Below are 24,361 nucleotides of genomic sequence, written 5' to 3' on the forward strand. Positions count from 1 at the left end.
TCAATACCTGTGCAAAGTTGATGTTTTTCCATGTGGCATGGCTGGACAACCCAGAGTGCTTGAGGTTTCAGTCAACAAACTGTTCAAGGATCACTTAAGAATGTGAGTCCGGGTGGCTGCTTGAAAACTTTCCATTGGTAACCTCTGGCAATATGAGGAAAGTCCCAGTCTCAAACTTAGCAGAATGGGTGTCAGCTACTTGGAAGAAAACCCTAGCACTTGCTCAAGAAATGCAGCATTACCAATACTCTTGACCGCTCATAGGAAGATTATGTGGAAAAATGGGGAAATGAGGGCTCAAAGTTCTAAAAGTGATTCAGAAGAGTCAGGTTTTAAGTGTGAGGAACTTTTAGAAATATCTTCATTTCACTTAATTTCCTTTTCTTATGTATGTAAGAGAGATATATAATGAAATACTTATGTTTAAAATGTCTAAAAGAGCTTTTGCCATGGGTAAAAACTAAAATTACTTATAAGAAAATAGTTATAGTTTAATTGGTGTATTTTTCTTTCTTAATGGTACATAAAATAATAGTTTGTTTTATAATCAATGGTGTCTTAGAGTTAATTAAATAGCAAAGAAGTGATGGTGTATATATTAGCTAAGAGAATGAAGATTTGAAGAGCTCTTGGTTGGGGTGGTACAAAGGTCCCCCAAACAAAAAAATCTAACAGGGATAAAGTCTAAGTTCAAAACACAGAGTGACAGAATTCTGATTTAATATATTTTCACTGAAGGGGGAAGGGGAAGTCCTGTGGTCTGTAGCTGACTGCAAACTAATTATAAGCCAAGAGTTAATCTAATGTGATCTTTGGCTATCTGGAAAAAAACTACCTCCAAAGGCAGGAGGCTCACTAAAGAATTTAGTGAGCAGACTATCTCATTAGTATATTCCTTGCTTTAGCATTAATAACTATCCAAATAATAATAACCAGAATATACTATTTACCTAATTATATTATTAATATCTGCCTCCCCCACAAGGGCAGGATGAAAGCTCTGCGAGGGCAGAGATGTTCATGCTTTGTTCAGTGCCACTCTATACTTAGAGTATTGCCTAGCAGACAGATGCTCAATTAATATCTGTTGAATTGGATAAGTAAACTGTTTTCAATTTAGGGGTGAAATTAGAGACATTCAGTAACAAGCGGGAGTACATTCAAAAGAAAGTGCTCAGGATAATGAGGGGTCTGGAGACCCTGACGGGTGTCTTTCAACTCTGTGCAAAATCATATGTGAGGAACAGGGCACCATCTGTATATATCTGAAGGGCTGTCACACAGAAGAGGCTGGCAGGTAGAACACTGACTAAGCAATGGAAGACTCAGTTACACATGGGAATACTCTCCCAAACTGCATGTGGCAGGGCAGAGTGAGACTCTGACGTGCTCATTAAAAAATACCTATCTGGTTAGTAAAAAAAAAAAAAAAAAAAAAAAAAGGCTAAAACAATAGAGGTGAAAGAGATTTTTGTTCAACTTTACTAGAAAGCAGACTGCCAGCAACTTCAAAAATCTATTAGGTTGGTGCAAAAATAATTATGGTATTTGCCATTGCTTTCAATGGCAAAGCAATTACTTTTGCAATAACAGAACAGTAGAAATAACCTCAATTTACCAAAAAAAGTTCTCAAAAAGTCCACCCACTTTTTCCATAAGAAAGGCATGGAGCCGCCTTCCCTTAACAACTCTCTCAACCAACTGCTCATTGAACTGGGGTGGTGTTTCCCAAACTTTAGTTGTCTGAGTACACTTTCACAATTTTGGTCATATCCTTAAAATTTTCTTCTAATTTTAATTTTTAAGCAAAATAAATTTATTTCAAAAAGAATTTATATCACTCATATAGCCATAAAACCCGAATCATTTATCTTAAGTAGAAAGCTGTCATACAAATAAATACAATGAAAAGAAAACTTATTACATTCTAGCTAGATAATGTTATTTGCCAAAGACTGAGCCACAGGCCTGGCAAAGGAAAATTAGGCTGGGCATGGTGGCTCATGTCTGCAATTCCATCACTTTGGGAGGCCGAGGTAGGCATATCACTTGAGGCCAGGAGTTTGAGATGAACCTGGGCTATAATGAGACTCTGTCTCTACAGAAAATGTAAAAATTAGCTGAGCGTGGTGGCACATGCCTGTAAGTCCCAGCTACTTGGGGGCTGAGGAGGAAGGATCGCTTAAGCCCAGGAGTTTGAGGCTGCAACTTCTTGAGTAAGCCATGATCACACCACTGCACTCCAGCCTGGGCAATAAAATGAGCCTCTGTCTTAAAACAAACAAACAAAAAAAACAAAAACAAAAAAGGAGAAAAATTAGCCATTAGAGGGGTGTTAAAGACACATTAATTCCAAACTGATGGGAAGGCCCAAATGAGATGGAAAAGGGCATACTTTTCTGTTTAAGTGATCCAATGTTTAATTCTGTGTCTTTGTATACAGCCTAAGAGTATCTCATGTCCAGTGCCGAGACTTTTGGTGGAGGCTTGGAGACCCACTGGGTTAGAGGTAGCAAGGACACAATGATAATAGCAAAAGAGACAGATGACACCAGAGGGAATAAAGTGAATTACAAAACTAGATAAAATAACTATACAAATATAGGCTGGGCATGGTGGCTCATGCCTATAATCCCAGCACTTTGGGACGCCACGGTGGGAGGATCACTTGAGGTCAGGAGTTCGAGACCAGCCTGGCCAGCATGGCGAAACGCCATCTCTACTAAAAATACAAAATTAGCCTGGAGTGGTGGTGCATGCCTGTAATCCCACTTACTCTGGAGGCTGAGATATGAGAATTGCTTGAACTCAGGAGACGGAGGTTGCAGTGAGCCAAGATGGGGCAACTGCACTCCAGCCTGGGCCACAGAGCAAGAGTCTGTCTCAAAAAACAAAAACAAAAAACAAAAAACTATACAAACATTAGTCTAGGGCCACTTAAAGGGCTTTACACACGTCATTAGTTTAAACCAATAACAATAATGAAGTTATCCCCCTTTCATTCTGTTGTTTCAGAACACAGTTTTTAAAAGCAGAATTATATAACGTTAAAATAATCACCAAGAAGATAGCTATAATAGAATAAAATTGATGCTTAAAGAGGTTCCTGTTTAGGTGCAGAATGTGTTCCCAAGAAATACCTCGTCTCTGGTGATGTCAGAAAAATTTTGCATCATTGGAATAAGTTCTGCTTTTCTGGTCTAATCCACATCTTCTTGCACTCTCAATAAAGTAAGGATATTGTCTTGAGTCTCACCATAGTAGAAATGTTAATGCAAGAAACACACACACACACACACACATAAAAGTTTCAGGAGGAATTACAAACGGAGAAATCCAGAAAAGTTAGAAAGAGAGAACAAATATTGTACATCAGTGCTAATAAACATATTTGAACATAAGCTTATGTAAAGATAGTGGGGCTGGGCTCGGTGGCTCACGCCTGTAATCCCAGCACTTTGGGAGGCCGAGGCGGGCAGATCACGAGGTCAAGAGATCGAGACCATCCTTGCCAACAAGGTGAAACCCTGTCTCTACTAAAAATACAAAAATTAGCCAGGCATGGTGGTGTGTGCCTGTAGTCCCAGCTACTCGGAAGGCTGAGGCAGGAGAATCACTCAAACCTGGGAGGTGGAGGTTGCAGTGAGCCGATACCACACCACTGCACTCCAGCCTGGCAACAGAGTGAGACTCCGTCTCAAAAAAAAAAATCATATTTGTTTTGGGCCCACTGCTTTACACTAATATTCAACTGTTCCAAGTGTGCATGTTCTCCTATCTGGAGGTCAATGTCTTTTGATAAAACTGTAGCACCCAGCACAGAGATGACATTACGGTTTAAGTACCTAAAAATACTTATTAAAAGACCCACTGAATGCAAACTTGGGCGTACTATTAACATATTTCACGAGTAGAGCTCCAGGGTCCTCATGGAGCAGTGGTTTAGGCCATAGACTCTAGCCCCAGACTTCTGGGATCCAAATCCTAGCTCTGCCGCGCCTAGTAAGGTATTTCCCTTCCGTGTGCCTTAGTTTCCTCATCTGCAAAATGAGAATAATCAGAATCCTCCTTATATAGTTGTTAGGAGGACTAATAAATTAATCTTTGTTCCTAGGAGTGTCTGGCACATAGTAAGTGCTCTACAACCATTGGTTGCTTTGTAATGAGGTCTTCTTCTGTAGAAAGAGAGGCAGTACACTATTCTCTTTAAGAGCATTAGGCTCTGGAAGCAATTCACCTGGGTTTGAATCCTGATTATGTCCTTTACTAAGCATATGATCTAGAACAAGTTACCTTTCCTTTCTGAAACAAGAATAAAGAATAGTATTAACTTCATAGAGTTATTGTGAAAATAACCGTAAAACATGAGCCCAGGGCCTGGTGCAAAGTAAACACTCAAATAGACATCGGTGATTTTCCCATTTGTTGATGGTCCAGCTCTGAGAAGATAGTTTCAAATGAAGTTGCCCTTAGAGATAAGTCATTGTTGGTTTAAAAAATCTCCGGGAAGATCATGGTAGGGATTTGAATATATTCCAAAAACATGGCCTGGTTCCCAAACTACAGAAGTCTGGATTAGAGGTCTCTAACTCACTCCCTAGAGCAGAAATCTTGAACTCATGCCCTAGATCTTAGGTCTCTAACTGAGACTTAGATCAGGAGTCCCTAGATCTAAGATCAGTGGTCTCTAGCTCAAACTAATCTACTACATAGAGTCCTTGACTCAAATGCCTCACAGGTACTAGGCTGATAAAACAAAGAAAGGAGCTACACAGGAGGAGGCTGCAGGACCTGGAGAACACTCAAAGCCTCATCCAAAGAGTGCACCATCCCTGGGCCCAGTGCTGCCATGTGGAATTGTGGGCCCAGGTCACTGGATCTTCTCAGTTAAAAAAATAAAAAATATATATATTTTTTGGTAGGGATGGGGTCTTGCTATTTGGCCAGGCTGGTACTGAACTCCTGGCCTAAAGTGATCTTCCTGCCTCGGCCTCCCAAAAGGCTGGGGTTACAGGCATGAGCTACTATTCCTGGCCAAGGATCTTCTAATTTTTAAGAAAACCCCTAAATCCAATTCTTATATAATATTTCCCAGTTAAAAAAAAGTGACAATTAAAATATTTAATACTGTCTACCCCAAAGGAGACCTGTCTGAAGGCTAAATACAGCCTGAGTCTCATTAGTTTGTAACTTCTGCCCTGGGTCACCCCAGGGATTCTGTAGACCAGAGCTTGCCCTGATCCAGGTCAGGCCACCTAGACCATTTGAGACAGTGTTCAGCCTTGTAGGATACAGAATAAGTGATCTAGTTTTCCCAGACTTGGCCTCAAACACTGAACCTGTCGTGGAAACATAATTATTCACTCTGGTGAGCGCTGATGAAAATTCCTCACTCTATAGGCACAGCTCTCCCCTTCTTCACATCACTAAACTGAAGCAGGTTCCTAACAGCCCTCCAATCTCATTTATGCATGGTTTTAAACATTATGTTATTTAAACATTTTTCTAATTTTCCTCATTTGTAGGGATGGGAGAGTGATGGTAATAGGGGACTGAGGTTCACTCTATAAGAAAGTTGTCCTCATTATTGGGACCTGATGTAAACAAAAGGAGTGTAAACATTGGGAGTTGTAATGTAAACACTGGGAGTTGCTGTAAACATGCCATCATTATTCAAGGAAGGTAAACCCAGGAGCAAGAAGAGGAGCAATAAATGTGGGAATTTTGTTGAGAACTTTCTTTCATGTAATTCCCCTGGTTCTTAATTATGTTTAAAACCATGCAGAAATGAGATTGGAGGGCTGTTAGGAACTTGCTAGGTTTTCAAACCTGCTTCAGGTTAGAGATGTGAAGAAGGGGAGAGCTGTGCCTATAGAGTGAGGAATTTTCGTTAGTGCTCACCAGAGTGAATAATTATGTTTCCACGACAGGTTCAGTGTTTGAGGCCAAGTCTTTGCTTTGTGTCCTTATGCTGGGGCAGTAATATCAGTGCCTCTATTATGTTTTTTTTTCCCCCTCATGCTACCTTGTCTAAGACTATTTTTAAAAAATATATATTTTTTAGAAAAAAAAAAGAGTATCCTTTAAGGAGTTGGATTTGCCTTCCTTCCAATGCCTGGTCTTCATAAACCTTACTTATGAAGGATGTGTGACCCCAAAGCATGCACATAGTTGGTTTTGTTTTTTTTTTTCGAGACAGTGTCTTTCTCTGCTGCCCAGGCTGGACTGCAATGGCGCCATCTTGACTCACTGCAGTCTCCACCTCCTGGACTCAGGTGATCCTCCCACCTCAGGCTCCTGAGTAGCTGGGACCACAGGTGCATGCCACGACACCATGCTAATATTTTGTATTATTATTATTTTTTTTGGCAGAGGTGGAGTCTCTTCATGTTGCCCAGGCTGGTCTTGAACTCCTGGACTCAGGCTATCCTCCTTCCTAGACTTTCCAAAGTTCTGGGATTATAGGCATGAACCACTGTGCCTGGCCCCTATTACTTTTTAAACAGAGGAAATTAAGGGAGAGGTAATGGTAGTTTGGCTAGAATTTGAACAGCACAGGTGGTTAGCAGTAGCTGCAAGCCTTCTTCTCTTCTTAGCTCCCCAACCACCAGCACTTCTTTCTCAGTTCTTTGGGGGAAGAAGCAAATGGGGTTGTTTACAGCTTTAATGAGTGTGGTTGGTTACTGTTAAACTGATGCTACATTTTTTGTAAGAGCTTTATATATCTTGCAAGGCTATCATGAGGAACTCATGAAAGAAAGCATTTTGCAATTACTTTGAAAACTGTGCAAAGTGAATGTTATTATTAAAATTAAAACATGGTGAAGGTTAAGTAACATTTTTCATTTATTCTTATAGTTTCTAAAATAAAACATCAAAGACTTTTTATGCTCTTTTGCTTAAAAGCTTCATAGACAAAGATCAAATTTTAAAAATAGAAAAAATCATATACTATGACTTTAATATAAAGTCATATATTAAAGTTAAGACTTTGTTCAATGCTAAAAGTTTTGCTCTGGTGATGTAACTCTGAAAATAGTCCAAGACATACATATGTTCTTTCCACCAATTTACCTCTGATGATTGGTGTGTATTTTTGAAATACTTATGAAATATTAGGGCTGGGCGTGATGGCTCACACCTGTAATCCCAGCACTTTGGGAGGCTGAGGCAGGTGGATCAGGTGGTCAGGAGATCGAGACCATCCTGGCCAACATGGTGAAACCCCGTCTCTACTAAAAATACAAAAATTAGCCCGGCATGGTGGTGCACTCCTGTAGGCCCAGCTACTTGGGAGGCACCAGGAGGCAAAGGTTGCAGTAAGCCGAAACTGTGCTGCTGCACTCCAGCCTGGCAACAGAGCAAGACTCCATCTCATAAAAAAAAAAAAAAAAAAGAAATATTATTTCCTCAGATAAAAATACAATGTACAGGCTGGGTGTGGTGGCTCATGCCTGTAATCCCAGCACTTTGAGAGGCTGAGGCGGGTGGATTACTGCAGGTCAGGAGATCAAGACTATTTTGGCCAACATGGTAAAACCCTGTCTCTGCTAAAAATACAAAATAAACCCGGCCTGGTGGCATGTGCCTATAATCCCAGCTACTTTGGAGGCTGAGGCAGGAGAATTGCTTGAACCAGGGAGGCGGATGCTGCAGTGAGCTGAGATCACGCCATTGCACTCCAGCCTGGGCAAAAAGAGAAAAACTCTGCCTCAAAAAAAAAAAAAAAAAAAAAAAAATGCTACGTATAAACACTAGCAAGTCTACATTTTCAAAAGGGAATAGACTGTCAATCTCCATATTTTATCTAGCAATTATAGTAAAAAATAGTAAGTAACATAACAAGTGCATATTTTGTGCCAGCCAATATGTGAAGTGTTTTACATGCCAATTCTTAATTAATCTTTACAAAAATCCTATAAGGTAAGTATTATCACTATTTTCAGATGAGGAAACTCAGGAAGAAAGAAAGGGACTGGGTAACTGGCCCAAATTGCTAGTAAGTGGTGAGGCTGTGATTGAACCCAGACAGAGTGAGTCCAGAGCCAGTGTGCTCTAGTGCCTACAGAGAAGCAAAACTTCATTGATCTGGATCATAGTAATTCAGAATTTGTGAAAATAAAATTCCGACATGAGCTGGGTTAAAGCTTTTAAACCATAATAAATTGTTAAGCAATTTAATGTATGGATATTAGGAGTATCTAATTTATGTTACTTATCAAAATGTTTTCAGTAACTTAGAAATATAAACTACTATATAAATAACATCTGAATTATTATTGTTTATGTTTTCCATGAAAGCTTCCATCCTTGTAGTCACTCATTTATGTATTAACTGAAGTAATATAACTGCAGTTTTAAAAATTGATTCATAGTATCTTACATATTTATGAAGTACATGTGATATTTTGTTACAATCATAGAATGTGTAATAATGAAGTCAGGGTATTTGAGGTATTCATTACTTGGAGTATTTATCATTTCTTTTTTCTTTTTCTTTTTTTTTTTTTTTTGAGGCAGTCTTACTGTGTCGCCCAGACAGCAAGATGCAGTGGTGCCTTCCAGGTTCAAGTGATTCTCGTGTCTCAGCCACCCGAGTAGCTGGGGTTACAGGCATGCGCCACCACCACGCCTGGCTAATTTTTGTATTTTTAGTAGAGATGGGGTTCCCCATGTTGACCAGGCTGGTCTCGAACTCCTGGCCTGAAGTGATCTGCCAGCCTTGGCCTCCCAAAATGCTGGGATTACAGGTGTGAGCCACTGCGCCCGGCCGAGTATTTATTATTTCTATGTGTTAGGAACAATTTCAAGTCCTCTCTTATTTCTATTTTAAAATATACAATATATTGTTGTTAATTATGAGTCACTTTACTCCACTGTTGAACAATATAACTTATGTTTTTTATCTAATTGTATGTTTGTACTGGATAATCTACATTTCTTTATCCCCTGCTCACACACACTCATCCTTCCCAGCCTTTGATCACCATCATTTAACTCTCTACCTGTATGAGATCAACTTTTTAAGCTCCCGTATATGAGTGAGAACATGCCATATTTGTATTTCTGTGCCAGGATTATTTCACTTAACATAATGTCCTCCAGCTCCATCCATGTTGCTGCAAATGATGTGATTTCATTTCATTTCTTTTTTTTTTCTTTTTTTGAGACAAGACTCCAGCTCTGTTGCCCAGGCTGGAGTGCAGTGGCGCAATCAAGGCTCACAGCAACCTCCGCCTTCAAGGCTCAAGTGATCCTTCCACCTCAGCTTCCAGAGTAGTCGGAACTACAGGTGCATGCTACCATGTTTTGGTAGTTTTTAAATATATATATATTATATATATATATATTTTTTTGTAGAGATGAGGTCTCACAATGGTGCCCAGGCTGGGATTTCATTCTTTTTTATGGCTGAATAGTATTACACCATGTACATATGTATCATCTTCTTTATCCATTCTTCTGTTGGTGTACACTTAGGTTGACTCCATACCTTTGCTTTTGTGAATAGTGCTGTGATAAACAGGTGAGTGCAAGTATCCCTTTGATATACTGATTTCTTTTCCTTTGGATAGATATCTAGTAGCGGAATTGCTGGATCATATAGTAGTTCTATTTTTAGTTTTTTGAGAAATCTCTACACTGTTTTCCGTAGTGGTTGTACTAATTTACGTTCCCACCAACGGTGTATAAGAGTTCCCTTTTCTCTACATCCTCATCTCCACAGGATCTCTTTTTGTCTTTGTAGTAACAGCCATTCTAACTGGGGTAAGATAACATCTCATTGTGGTTTTTCATTTGCATTTCCCTGGTGGTTAGTGATATTCAGCATTCTTTCATATACCTGTTGGCCATTTGTATGTCTTCTCTTGAGAATTGTCTATTCTTGTCATTTGCCCACTTTTTAACAGGATTTTTAAAAATTGTTGAGGTGTTTGAGTTCCTTGTGTATATTCTGGATATTAGTCCCTTGTTGGATGAATAATTTGCAAATATTTTCTCTTATTCTGTAAGTTTTCTCTTCATTCTGTTGATTGCTTCCTTTGCTGTGAAGCTTTTCAGTTTAGTATAATCCTATTTGTCTATTTTTATTTTAGGTGTCTGTGCTTTTGAGTTCTTAGCCATAAAATCGTTCATAGGCCAATGTCCTGAAGTGTTTTTCATACATTTTTATCTAGTAGTTTTATAGTTTTGGGTCTTATGTTTAAGTCTTTAGTCCATTTTGAGTTGATTTTTGTAATGGTGACAGATGGATAGTGGTCCGGTTTCATTCTTATGCATATGGATATCCATTTATTGAAGAGGATGTCATTTCCCCAGTGTATGCTCTTGATGCTTTTGTTGAAAATCAGTTGGCAGTAAATATGCAAATTTATTTCTGGGTTCTGTATTCTGTTCCATTGGCCTATACCAATACCATGCTGTTTGGCTACTATAGCCTTGTAATATATTTTGAAGTCAGGTAGTGTGATGCTTCCAGCTTTGTTCTTTTTTTCCTAAAAATTTTTTTGGCTATTCTGACTTTTTTGTGGTTCCATAAAAATTCTGGTATTTTTTTTCTATTTCTGTGAAAATGACATTGGTATTTTGATAGGGATCGAATTGAATCTGTAGATTGCCTTGGGCAGTATTTTAACAGTATTAATTCTTCCAATCCATGAGCATGAGATGTCTTTTCATTTGTTTGGTGTCCTCTTCCATTTCTTTCTTTAAAATGTTTTTATAAAAATATAAAATTTTTCTAGAGATGGGTTCTCACTATGTTGCCCAGGCTGGTCTCAAACTCCTTGAGTCAAGCGATCCTCCCATGGCCTCCCAAAGTGCTGGGATTATAGACATGAGCCACTGCACCTGGCCCCCTTCAATTTATTTCCTCAGTGTTTTGTAGTTTTCTTGTAGTTGTGTGTTTGTCATATATGGCCGTGATTATTTTGTGGTATGTTCCTTCTATGCCTAGTTTGTTGAGAGTTTTTGTCAAGAAGGGATGTTGAATTTTATTAAATGTTTTTTTCTGCATCTATTGAGATAATCATATGTTTTTTGTCCTTTATTCTGTTGATGTGACGTGTCATGTTTATTGATTTGCATAAATTAGACCATGTTTGCATCACTGGTATAAATTCCATTTGATCATGGTGTATTATCTTTTTGATGTGCTATTGAGTTTGGTTTGCTAGTATTTTGTTGAGCATTTTTGCATCTATATTCATCAGGGATATTGTCCTGTAGTTTTCTTTTTTTATTGTGTTGGCCTTACAGAATGAATTAGGGAGAATTGTCTCCTCTTCAGTTTTTTGAAATGGCTTGAGGAGGATTGGTATTAGATCGTCTTTGTATGTTTGGTAGAATTTGGTAGTGAATCTTTCCAGTTCTGTGGTAGTGAATCTGTCCAGTTTCTTTGTTGGGAGACTTTTCATTACTGATTTAATCTTGCTATTCATTACTGATCTGTTAAGATTTTCTGTTTCTTCCTGATGCAATTTTGGTAGGTTGTATGTGTGCAGGAATTTATCTATTTCCTCTAGGTTTTACAGTTTGTTAGTGTATAGTTGTTCATAATAGTCTGTAATGATCTTTTGTATTTCTGTGGTATCAGTTGTAATGTCTCCTTTTTCATTTCTGATTTGGGTCTTTTCTTGGTTAGTCTAGCTAGCAGTTTATTAATTTTGTTTATCTTTTCGAAGAAGCTGCTTTTTGTTTTATTGATCCTTTGTATTGTTTTTGTCTGTATTTTGTTTAGTTCTACTCTTTATTATTTTTTTCCTTTTACTAATTTTGGGTTTGGTTTGTTTTGCTTTTCTAGTTCTTTCAGGTACATTATTAGACTGTTTATTTGAAATCTTTCTACTTTTTGATGTAGGCATTTATTGCCATATACTACTCTCTTAGTATCACTTTTGTTGTATCTCACAGTTTTTTATATATTTTCATCTTCATTAATATCAAGACATTTTTAAATTTCCTTCTTAATTTCTTCATTGACCCAATAGTCATTCAGGAGTATGCTGTTTAATTTTTATTTATTTGTATAGTTTACAAAGTTCTTCTTGGTATTGATTTCTAGTTTTATTCCATTGTGGTCTGAGAAGATATTTGATATGATTCCATTTTTAAAAAAAGTTGTGGCTGGGTATGGTGGCTCATGACTGTAATATCACCACTTTGGGAGGCTGAGGTGGGCAGATTGCTTGAGGTCAGGAGTTCAAGACCAGCCTGGGCAACATGGCAAAACCCAGTCTCTACAAAAAAATACAAAAATCAGCCAGATGTGGTGGTGTGTGCCTGTAGTCCCAGTTACTCAGGAGGCTCAGGTGGGAGGATTGTTTGAGCCCAGGAAGTTGATGTTGCAGTGATTCATGATTGTGCCACTGTACTCCAGCCTGGAAGACAAAGGGAGACCCTATCTCAAAAAAAAAAAAAAATTAGTTGGCTAGGTGCAGTGGCTTATGCCTGTACTCTCAGCAATTTAGAGGCTGAGGCAGGAGGATTGCTTGTCCCAGGAGTTTGAGACCAGCCTGGGCAACAGAGTGAGACCCCTAGCTCTACAAAAGTTACAAAAAAAATTAGCTGGGTGTGGTGGTACATGGTTGTGGTCCCGGCTACTTGGGAGGCTGAGGTGGGAGGATCACTTGAGCCTGGGAGGTCAAAGTTGCAGTGATCCATGATTGTGCCACTGTACTCCAGCCTGGGCAACAGAGTGAGAACTTATCTCAGAAAAAATTTTTTGTTGAGACTCATTTTCTGGCCTAATATGTGATTTATTCTAGAGAATGTTCCATGTGCTAATAAGAATGTGTAATCTGAAGTTGTTGGATAAATGTTCTGTAAATGTCTGTTAGGTCCATGTGGTCTAACGTCCAGTTTAAATCCAGTGTTTCGTCGTTGGGGACTCGTGGACACAAAGATGGCAACAATAGACGCTGGGACTACTAGAGAGAGGGAGTGGGGCAAAGATTGAGAAATTAACTATTGGGCACTATGCTCACTACCTGGGTGACAGGATCAGTTGAACCCCAAACCTCAGTATCATGCAATATCCCATGTAACACAACTGCACATGTACCTCCTGAATCTAAAATAAAAATTGACATTATTTTAAAAGTTACTAATCAGGGAAATGGAGGGGAGGGGAGCAGTGAAGAGATATGAGGGAACCTTCTATACTTTCTGTTCAATTTTTATGTAAAACTAAAACTGCTCAAAATTAAAATCTATTGGTTTATAATAAATAAATCCAATGTTTCTTTGTTATTTACTGTCTGGATGATCTGTCCAATGCTGAAAGTGGGTTGAAGTATTCTACTAATCTCACATTGAAGTCTGTCTCTCTCTTTAGATCTAACAATATTTGCTTTATGAATCTGGGTGCTCCAGTGTTGGGTGCATATATGTTTAGAATTGTTATATCCTCTTGCTGGATTGAGTCCTTTATCATTATGTACCTTGTCTTTTTTTTTTTTTTTTTTTTTTTTTACTGTTTTTGACTTACTGTTTTGACTGTTTTAGCTGATATAGGTATAGCTATACCTGTTTACTTCTGGTTTCCATTTACATGGAATATCATTTTCTATCCCTTTACTTTCAGTCTGTATGTGTCTGTATAGGTAAAGTGCATTTCTTATAGGCAGCATGTAATTGGATCATATTTTTAAATCCACTCAGCCAGTATATATGTTTTAAGTGGAGAATTTAATCTACTTACATTCAAGGTTATTACTGATAAGTGAGTTTTTGTTCCTATCATATTGTTAATTGTTTTCTGTATATTCTTTTTCCTTTGTTTTGCTCTTCCTGTTTATCATTGTAGCTTGGTGGTTTTCTGTAGTGGTGCCATTTGAGTCCTTTCTCTTCCTCATTTATGTGTTTACTTTACCAATGTGTTTTATACTTTTGTGTATTTTCATGATGGTAAATGTTGTCCTTTCATTGTCCAGGTTTAGAACTCCCTTGAAAATTTCTTGTAGGGCTGGGCTAGTGGTTGTGAATTCCCTCAGCTGTTGCTTGTCTGGGAAAGACTTTGTTTCTTCTTCTTCTTTTTTTGTTTTTTTTTTAGACGGAGTCTCACTTTGTCACCCAGGCTGGAGTGCAGTGGTGTGATCTCGGCTCACTGCAACCTCTGCCTCCCAGCTTCAAGCGTTTCTCTTGCCTCAGCCTCCTGAGTAGTGGGGACTACAGGTGTTTGCCACCATGCTCAGCTAATTTTTTGTATTTTTAGTAGAAACAGGGCTTCACCATGTTGGCCAGGCTGGTCTTGAACTCCTGACCTTAAGTGCCTCGGCCTCCCAAAGTGTTGGGATTACAGGCATAAGCCACTGTGCCCAGCCCTATTTCTCCATTTATGAGGCTAATTTTGCTGGATGTAGTATCCCTGGCTGGCAGTATTTTTCTTTGAGCACTTTGAACATGTCGTTCCATTCTCTCCTGGCCTGTAAAGTTTCTGCTGAGAAATCTGCTGTTAGTCTGATGGGGGTTCTTTTATAGGGGACTAGGCACTTTTCTCTTGCTGTTTTTAGAATTCTCTCTTTGTCTTTAACATTAGACAGTTTGACTATAATGTGCTGTGGAGAAGATCTTTTTGCATTGTATGTGTTTGGGGATCTCAGAGTCTCCCATACCTGAATGTCTAAATCTTGGGAAGTTTTCACCTATTTTTTCATTAAATAGGTCTTCTAACCCTTTCATTCTTGTTTTGCCTTCTGGGATTCCAATAATTTTAGTATTTGGTAACTTCATGGTGTTCCATATGTCATGAAGACTTTGTTCATCCTTTGAAATTCTTTTTTTTCTTTACTTTTGTCTGACTGGTTTATTTCAGAAGACTTGTCTTCAAGTTCTGAGATTCTTTCTACTGCTTGTTCTAGTCTATTGTTGAAGCTCTTGACTACATTTTGTATTTAACTCAATGAATTCTTCAGTTCCAAAATTTCTGTTTGGTTCATTTTTATTTTTATTTTTTGAGACAAGGTCTCACTTGTCCAGGCTCCCAGGCTGGAGTGCAGTGGCACTCAGCTCACTGCTTCCTGGGTTCAAGTGACTCTCCTTTCTCAGCCTCCTGAGTAGCTGGGATTACAGGCATGTGCCACCATGTCCAGCTAATTTTATTTTCTTTTTTCCAGTAGAGACGAGGTTTCACCATGTTGGCCAGGCTGGTCTTAAACTCCTGACCTCAAGTGATCTGCCTGCCTCAGCCTCCGAAAGTGTTGGGATTACAGACATGAGCCACGGTGCCTGGCTGGGTTTATTTTTATATCTATCTCTCTGGTAAATTTGTCATTCATATCCTGAATTGTTTTTCTGATTTATTTGTATTATTTTTCAGAATTCTCTTGTATTTCACTGAGCTTCTTTAGAGTTAATAATTTGAATTCTCTTTCTGGAATTTCATGAATTTCTTTTTGTTTGTGATCTGTTGCCTGAGGATTATTGCAGTTGGAGGTGTCACATTTCCTTGTACTTTCATGTGTCCTGCATTCATCTGTTGATATCTATACATCTGGCATAACAGCCACTTCTTCCAAGTTTTTGAATTTGCTTTTGTGGAAAATGTTTTTCCTGAGGATGTATCTATGGTGTAGGTTGGGTAGGATGCTTTGGCTTTGATTCTGGGTGCATGGAGTAGTGTAGTCTCTGCATGACTTATTTGGCTGTAAACAACATCAGTTGTAGCTGTGACTTCCATGGAGGCTTAGGGTATGGTTATTAGTGGATGCTGTGGTGAGGTTTTCTTGGGAACTGGGATGCCAGGTAGGCCAGTCTTTGGGCCCCAGTGGTGGCAGCAGTGGGTTGAGCATGGCTGTCTTTGGGACCCAGTGAGGTACATGTTGGCACTGGCGTTAGCAGGTCCAGGTGGGCCAATTCTTGGACTTCTAGGTAACTTAGTTTTGCCAGTAGTGGTAGCAGTGGGCTGGGTGGGTAGGAGGGTCCTTGGCCCCCTGGAGAGCCAGTGTGGCATGGGTGATTGCAGTGACAGTGATGGGACAACCTTTGGGTTGCAAGCAGTGCACCCTGGTGTTGGCAGTGTCTGTGGTGGGCTGAGTAGGCCAGTCTCTAGGCCTGCAGGTGGGTACATGTAGATAGGTGCCAGCTATGGTGGTAGCAGCCAGGTGGGTAGGTCTCTGGAAGGAGGGTTCAGGTAGCAATGGTGGTGAACTTAGCTGAGCAAACCCCTGACCTCTGGGCTGTGTGCTCTGGCATGTTGAGGGGAGTGAAGCTAGGCTAGAGGGGCTGTCCTCAGTCCTCTGATAGCATGTGCAGGCAACAGTCATGGTAGGCAGGAGTGGGATGTTCCCCAGGCCACCAGTGGAATGCTCAGGTTGGGGGCAGCAGTGGCCATGCTGCTGTCCTGCCACTGGGGAGGGAGGTGCTGCCTTCAGTGGTGGCAGCCTAGACAGGTAGGGGACATATGTGATGCTTGTGCCTCGGCCTCTGCCGTGATAGCCTATGCCGTGGTAGCACTTCAGCCCTGGGCGTGGTAGCCTGTGGTCATTGATGCCTCAGCCCAGAGGCATGTACCTGCACCTGGCAGTAGCCTGCACCTGGGTTGTACCTCAGGCCTGGCTGCAGTAGCCTGCATGCAGTCGCTTGTGCCTCAGTCATAGGGCAACAGTCCGCATTTCTCTTGTGGCTCAGCCCTAGCATCACTAGATCTAGGACAGTACTCAGTCTATTAGGGATGGGGCTCGAAAATGGTGCCTAGCTGTAGCTGCCTAAGTCTCGGGGAGTGTTTGGGGCCCAGTATGCCCTTCCTCCCTGGGACAGTCCTGTGGCACAATCTCTTGGCAGCTCCCTATGTTAGTTTCAGGGCCCTCAAGGATTGAGGAACTCTCCCATGGTTAGAATTGCAGGGGTCCACAGTGGGAAGGTGAAGTACTGAGGGTCTCTCACTTAACCTTTCCCCATACTGGGGAGTCTCTCTCAGGCCTCAGCTGATTCCAACCGAACAGGCTGCCTCACTTCCTTCTCCTTCCTTGTTTTAGGTATTTCTTGTCACTTTTCTGTGGAATTCCAGTGTTCTCTCTTGGATGATCTACTTAATGTGTGATTATCTACTCACTGTTTTGGTTCTTCCTAACTGCAGTTTTAAAATACAATAAAACTCTATTGAACTACGTATTTCATGATTATAGGCAGATATATGAAGGACCAAATTATGACCAAACTCCTGAAGTCTTATGTTTCACTGCTATCTCCTTAATATGCTACATTCCTACCATTCTGTTTTATTTTCAGTTTCCAGACAGACCACATAGTTTCCTCTCCCTTCTGAGTATTTGTATATCTTGTCTTTCAGCCATGTTTGCCTTATCCCTACTCACTTCCTATTCAGCCTTTTTTTTTTTTTCAACTTTTTTTGGGGTTTGGGTGAGTGGAAATGTAACATACAAAAGAAAAAGACACAAAACATGCTTAAAACTACCAACACTAGGGCAGCGGCCCCAAGCTTTTTGGCACCAGGGACTGGTTTCATTGAAGGCAGTTTTTCTACAGATGTGGATGGGGAGTGGATGGTTTCAGATGAAACTGTTCCACTTCAGATCATCAGGCATTAGTTAGATTCTCATAAGAAGTTTGCAACCTAGATGCCTTGCACGCGCAGTTCATAATACATGCTCCTATGAGAACCTATGAGAATCTAATGCCGTTGCTAATTAGGTGGTAATGCTCGCTGGCGTGCTGCTCACCTCTGGCTGTGTGGCCCTGTATGTGACAGGCCACAGACCAGTACCAGTCTGCAGCCTGGGGGTTGGGGACCCCTGCACTAGGGTAACCACTGTCCATTCAATAATTAGAAAATAGCCAGCACTTCAGAAGCCTTTACCCTTTCCAATCACAATGCTCCTGTCCCCTCTGTAATACCTTGATTTTTATGATAATGACTTTTTTTGCCTTTCTTCTTAGTTTACTTCCCAGAATGCAGCCCTAAACACTATACTTCCGTTTGAGCATATAAAGGGAAGCATATAGCATGGACTTGTGTGTCTGTCTTCACTGAATATTATGCTTGTGGAATTCATCTTGTGTAATTGCAGTTCCTCTGTTTTCACTGCAGTGTGGTAAGAGTTGGCGAACTGTGGCCTGTGGTCTGTTTTGTTATATATTGTCTATGGCTGCTTTAGTGCTACAGCAAGAGAGTTGAATAGTTGTGACAGAGACCTCATAATATCATCCAACCCTTTAAGGATATTTGCTGATTTCTGCAGTATTGTGTGAGTATACCACAATTTATTTTTCCATTCTTTTGTTTTCTTGGAGTTCTAGGTTGTTTACACCTTTGGGCTATTACAAACAACACTTCTATGAACATTCTTGTAGTGCCTCATGGTGCACATGCACACTCATTTCTGTTGGGTATATCTTTAGCTAAGTAGATAATGCCAAACAATTTTTTTCCTCAATGATTCTAACAATTTACCCACACTGGCGTTTGAGACCAGTCTGGGCAACATAGCAAGACCTCCATCTCTACAAAAAATTAAAAAGTAAGCCAGGCATGGTGGCACATGTGTAGACTGGTACTGGTCTGTGGCCTGTCACAAACAGGGCCACACAGCCAGAGGTGAGCAGCATGCCAGCACTCAGCTACTCCAGCAGCTGAGGCAGGAGGATTGCTTGAGCTTGGGAAGTCATGTCTACAGTGAGCTGTGACTGAGTCACTGCACTTCAGCCTGAGTGACAGAGTGAGACCCTGCCTCAAGAAAAAATCTAGTTCAATTCCTTCTTGAAATGTTCACAGTCAGCTGTGCATCTATAACTGCCTCTACTAAGATCTTCCACTGCCACCTCAAATGCAACATGACTGCAATGAAATTGCTCTTTGACCACAGACAGACTCCCTTTGGGGTGCCCCTCTTCTGTAAGAGGACTCATTATTTCCATAGCCACTCAGGCTCAAAACTGGGAAGTCATCCTGGATTCCTCATTCTTTCTGTCCCTTCAAATCCAGCCAGTCACAGGCTAAGTTCCTCCTTCATAACATCTGTCATATCTACCCCTTGTATCCTGTGCCTGTTACTGCCCTTCACCCACAGGTCCTCATCATCATTAGCCTTGACTTCTTGCCTCCATCCCTTCTCACTGCAATTCCACATGAATCTTCTTAGAACACTCTTCTGCACCTACCAACTACCTGTTCAAAAAGCCTTTACTGCCATTTATCTTCCATAGAATTAGGTCTTAACTCCCTAGCTAAGCCAGAACCTTACCATATCCCATCAGTTTAGAATCTTACTTTCTGCTTCCTCCCTAGAAAACCTCCTTTAGCTCACTGCTCTGTTCACTAGCCCTTGAACTTACTCCAATCTCTTAATCTTTTTCTGTTTAAGCCACTTTCTTCAAGGGTCAGTTAAAGTCCTAACTCTAGTTCCAACTGATCCTACTCAAAATTGATTTCTCCTTTTTATGATACTTGTTGTAGCACACTATTTCCTCCACATGTACCTTGTATTGTAATTTTTTGTTCATTCACTCATTCAACAAAGAATATTGACCATCACTCATATTCCAAACATCATGCTGGACACAGGGCGTACAAAGATGGAGATGATATAATTCCTAACCTTGATGAGTTCATGACCTTGTCCAGTTTGACCAAGTTGAATACAAAATATCTGAGGGCAGAAACTGTCTTATTCTTTTTCATATTTCCAATGCTAATCAGCATTTTTTACGGAGTACATATATAATATATATCTATTCCTGTTAATGGTATGATGAAAGACAAATCGAATTTCTTGTTCTAATAATAATGAAGCAAGCTAGAGGCTAGCAAAATTTCACTCATATTTTGTGTAATTCTACCAGAAATTCAGATAAGGAAGATACCATCCAGTTTTCTGTTGGGTTTTAGTATTGTAGAACCTCTTTTTACTCATAAAGCTATAAATGCTGTAAAAATTCTTAAGGCTACTATTATTCAGATTGTTTCCTGGAATTATACAAGGAGGTAAATTAATCCTTTTGGATCACTTGTAGAGTTATTTTAACTTTTTGTTAAGAAACCCTATAACATACTCATATACATACATCATATGCTCTCATAAACACATATAAATGAAAATACTATAAGAAATCTCTAGACTATTTCGAATTCTCACTAATAAGCAGGAATAATGAATTGTTACTTTATCATAATACAGTGAAAGAAATCATTACTATACAATAATCCAGAAAACATATCATAAACATTTTACTGAAACCTCATTAGTACAGTTGGTAGACTTGGCATAAAGTTCCAGAAAAATTCAGCCTACCTAGATGAAACTTTAAATTTCTTGAAAGAAGGGGCTATGTGTTTTATTTCTTTTATAGTACCTAAGATACCCAGCATAGCAGTGCAATCAGGAACTACTCCAAACACATTTGTAGAGTTGTAGTTGCACAAACTCATAATTTTATGGCCAGAATAAGAAAAATGTGTATGAACCTTTGAAGAGAACATATAGGTAACCAATACTTGATGATTATGTATCAGACGGGAAAAGCTGGAATTATTTTAATGACCTCAATAGGTTGGTCAAAAAGCATCCTGCAGGAGCTGGGTTTAAAGGAGGAATGTGGAGACAGAGAGTATTCTCAGAGGAAGGATCATAACAGTTAACTTTTATCAAATGCTTACTAAGTGCCAGATACCTTTCCAAGTAGATCATCTTATATTAGCTCCTTTGATCCTTAAAACAACTCTGTGATGTCAGCACCGTGAGAATACCCATTTTATAGATGAGGAAACTGAGATAGAGCAACATTTACAAATTTGCCACAGTTTTCAGCCTAGATTCAGGACCCCAAAACTATGACTCCAGAGTTTTGTATGCTTCAAGTCTATGCTATGATTTCTCCTATAGAGATGTAAATAATGATTCAAAGGCCAAAAAGAAAAAGCGTGGGGAAGGGAGAGGGAGAGAGACAGAGGCAGAGAGATAAGGAGAGAATGGGAGGTGTAAGTTGTTTTGTTTTCTGGGTGGAGCTTTGAAAGTGATATATAATCGAATGGAAAATAAATAAGTTGTTCAAGAAAGTTATAACCACCATAATGCAGGACAGGGCACTGTAGATTTTCAGAGGGTCTCCTCCTCCTGCCCCCACTGGATCTACTTTCTGTGCCATGGCCTCTATTTGGAAAAAACAGAGGAAAATAATATAAGAGACAGGCTCATCATGAGCACACACAGCTGTCACCAGGCCATTTTATTTCCTGAAAGGTTGCTCATTCCATGGTGGCCTCTGACAGGCAGGAGGTGCCACTATTCAAGACTCCTCCCAGCAACCCAGGACAGAATTACCAGTGCCAAACAGAAGGCTGGCATGTTTTAACCCACCCATGACCCACTCCTATACACACTGGAGTGGCAGCTGGAGGTCAGAGATAACAGAAGAGCAGCAGGGAAACTATGACCTGGTAGGTAGTTTGTGGAGCTGGGCTGATGCTGAGTCCTGGCTTCTGAAGCAAAGGCAATGGGGAAGGCAGAAACAAAGAAAAAACTAAAACAAAAACATGTGGAAAAATTGGAGAGCAATGGGGCACCAGGAGACTAGGCGCCTGTACCAAATAGGATCCAGGTGCAGCTTTAAAGTATGTGCCTGCTTTATGTGTTAACGTTTGCACACTCTGCCCATACTTAAACTTTTACAGTGTAATACTCTGTTATCTCTTCTAAGCGCCTAGAGTGGAAGGTAGAAATTATACTCCTTTCACAGAGAGAAGGGCTTCTGAGAATAACAAAACCCAAATGACTTTTGAATAAAGCTGCAGATCTTTCTGATTCAAGGATGACTGCATTTATACAAATTTGTTTGAGATGTTAACATTGTTGGAAGGAAATGAATCAGAAAAACTTTTCAAGTTACTTTAAACCCCGTGATCCTACGACGGATTGTGCAGAGAATCCTAAAGTACAGATCAAAATGGTTCTGACCTAAATTCATGAATAGACAGTGTTTCAAGGTTAGGGAGAGTATGTGTCTGTCTCCTATGGATTTACAGAAATGAGTCCTAAAAAAAAATTGACAAGGAAAATCAATGGTGTGAACATAGCACCACATTACAAATATTTTCTCAAATGAAGGTTTTTGAAAAAGTATAGAAAAAATTCAAATGGTTGTTTGGTTACTTCTCTGATAATCGCTATTATCTTAATCCATTTTTAACATTCATAATTTAAAAGAAAATTAAGAAATTAAGAATATTAATTTTTTTCTTTTGGTAGCCTTAGCTTTAAACAAAAATAGGATATGAACATGTTAAAAGTCTATGTACAGATTTTGTGTATGTCCCTGGAAGGGAGTTTGTTTGCTGGCCAGCTTAATTTTTGACAAAGAAAAATGGGCTGCTCTTGCTTCTTGCACAAAGATGCACTGTTTCTAGAGCAAAGCAAAAAAAAAAAAAAAAAAAAAAGTGTGTAAACAAAGATTTGGAAAAAAATTGAGATAATATTTAACATGATAATTCAGTATAAACTTTTTGAATTGATAAAATGTGTGGCTCATTAGAATTAAAAATATAACTATAATAAGAACTTTACTAATATCTGATAACTTTAACAGCAAGCAAAGCACTCTAAATTTCATTTTTACTACCTCATAATTAAAGATATAGCTTTTTTTAAAAGCTGCTTTGTCTACGCAGTTGTACAGTACTCTAAAGTTTCCAAAAGAAATGAGGCAAAGTATTTGTGAAATCAAGCCACCTCGATTCCTTCCACAGAGCTGCCATCTGGGCTTGTTTATTTGTGTTTCCAACTTTCTGGAACAGAGAGTTTCTCTGTTAGGGACAGGGCACTGAGCAAAGGAAGTGTCTTACAGAAGGCTATCTTTTGTTTTTTTTAACTACATTTTCAAAACTTATAGTTTAGTTTGGTCAAAAATATCAAATGACTACCATAATCACAGAGTCTAACACAATTGGAAGCCTCAGAATTGTCTTAGCAAAAACTCTTCCACGATATGATGCAAGTAATATTTCCTATGTAATACCTTCTTGTGATTTTCAAATCTTTTTCAAAATTCAAACTGTCACCAAGGCTATATAGCTATTTGTCCTGGAAATCAAGCATTTTTCATAAATCCTTCTATAAATAAGTATTTGATTTAAAAATGAAAGAAGTATTTCCAAGCAATTTCCCTAATTTTAGAAGGTATATATGAGCCATGTTACCAAAACACGAAGCAATCAACAAAACAAAACAAAAATCTTACAAAGTATAATTAAGAAGCGAAGCATTATTGTTTGAATATGCAATCTCATTATGAAGAACAGTTTAAAAATTTATAAGTCAACACTTAAAAATGACTACTAGTCTCATCTCTGAAACATTTAACAAACAAAATAGAAGGAAAAAGTACCTTGTAGAGTAAAATCCAGCAATACATATTCGTAAGCAAATTCTGTCTTTGTTTCCACTTGCGGTCTCTTCAGGGTAGAAAATATTTTTCCAGGGCTGCTATCATCAGGGTCTTCTAGCTTTCTAAGTCCGCACCCCATGGCAAAATCTGTAAGGAATTAAATTGCAGGAAAGGGGAGGGAGAGCAGCAAATTCTGTTGTTTAAGCTGCAAAAAGAAAGTTACAGACTTAACTGCTTTGATTTTGTTTTCAGCTAAACCATAGATAACCCCAAAAAACAAAAACAAAAACAAACAAACAAAAAAAACCATCTGGGTCCAAAGAAAGGAGTTGAAGAATTTTTCTATCCATTTTTCTGTAAAGTCATTGAACCCATGATTAAGCTCCAGCTCCAGGAGGCTGGGCTTGATCTTAGAGAAACATGCAAGCGGCTACAACTTAGCGGAGAATTTCCATGCCACGTCAATTTACAGCCAGCCCCCTACCAGAGTTCTGTCGTTCAGGGCACCAGCGGTGCTTTGTCTATCCCAGTTGGCTGGATGATAAAAAAAAAGGTGTCCGAAAACGGAAATAAAAAGGCAAAAGGGCAACTTGGATGTAATTATCTACAAGTAGAAGATATATTCAGACATAGTGGCACACGATTCTTTTTCTGTTTTCACTCTTCTCTCTGTCCCGTGCCTACCCTCCTTCCTCTCAACTACTACCAAGAAAGCAAAAGGAGAGAGAGAGAGAGAGAGAGGCAGTAGGGGGGTGGAGGGAGAGAGAGAGAGGGGGAAAGAGAGAGAGAGAGAGAGAGAAAGAGAAAATGAAAAGAATGGATTCTCAACATATTTAGAAACAAAAATCATTTCCAGAAAGGAAGTCAGCTTTATGAGGAAACTATTTCTGGAGTCTAAAAGGAGAAAAGTAAAGTTTAAAAAAACAGCCCTTTAGTCTTTAGTTAGTACTTTTGAAGATTTCTTTCCACATGAAGTTTCTTTCTGTTGGAAAAAATCATATACTAATTAAAACAGCAAAGTATA

General features: G+C 39.3%; 1 protein-coding gene across 1 annotated transcript in view; it reads right to left on the bottom strand.

Moving 5' to 3' along the window:
- The window catches only part of RFTN2 (raftlin family member 2), a 100,446-nt gene extending 76,411 nt beyond the window's left edge, over positions 1 to 24,035 (bottom strand). Inside the window, exon 1 of the mRNA XM_055290115.2 lies at positions 23,338 to 24,035. Coding sequence (XP_055146090.1) covers positions 23,338 to 23,476 — 139 coding nt within the window. The 5' untranslated portion in view covers positions 23,477 to 24,035. The remainder of the gene's footprint in view (positions 1 to 23,337) is intronic.
- Positions 24,036 to 24,361: the final 326 nt, after the last annotated feature.

Source organism: Symphalangus syndactylus, chromosome 8 (genome assembly GCF_028878055.3).
Source record: "Symphalangus syndactylus isolate Jambi chromosome 8, NHGRI_mSymSyn1-v2.1_pri, whole genome shotgun sequence".
In the NCBI taxonomy this organism is placed as follows: Eukaryota; Metazoa; Chordata; class Mammalia; order Primates; family Hylobatidae; genus Symphalangus; species Symphalangus syndactylus.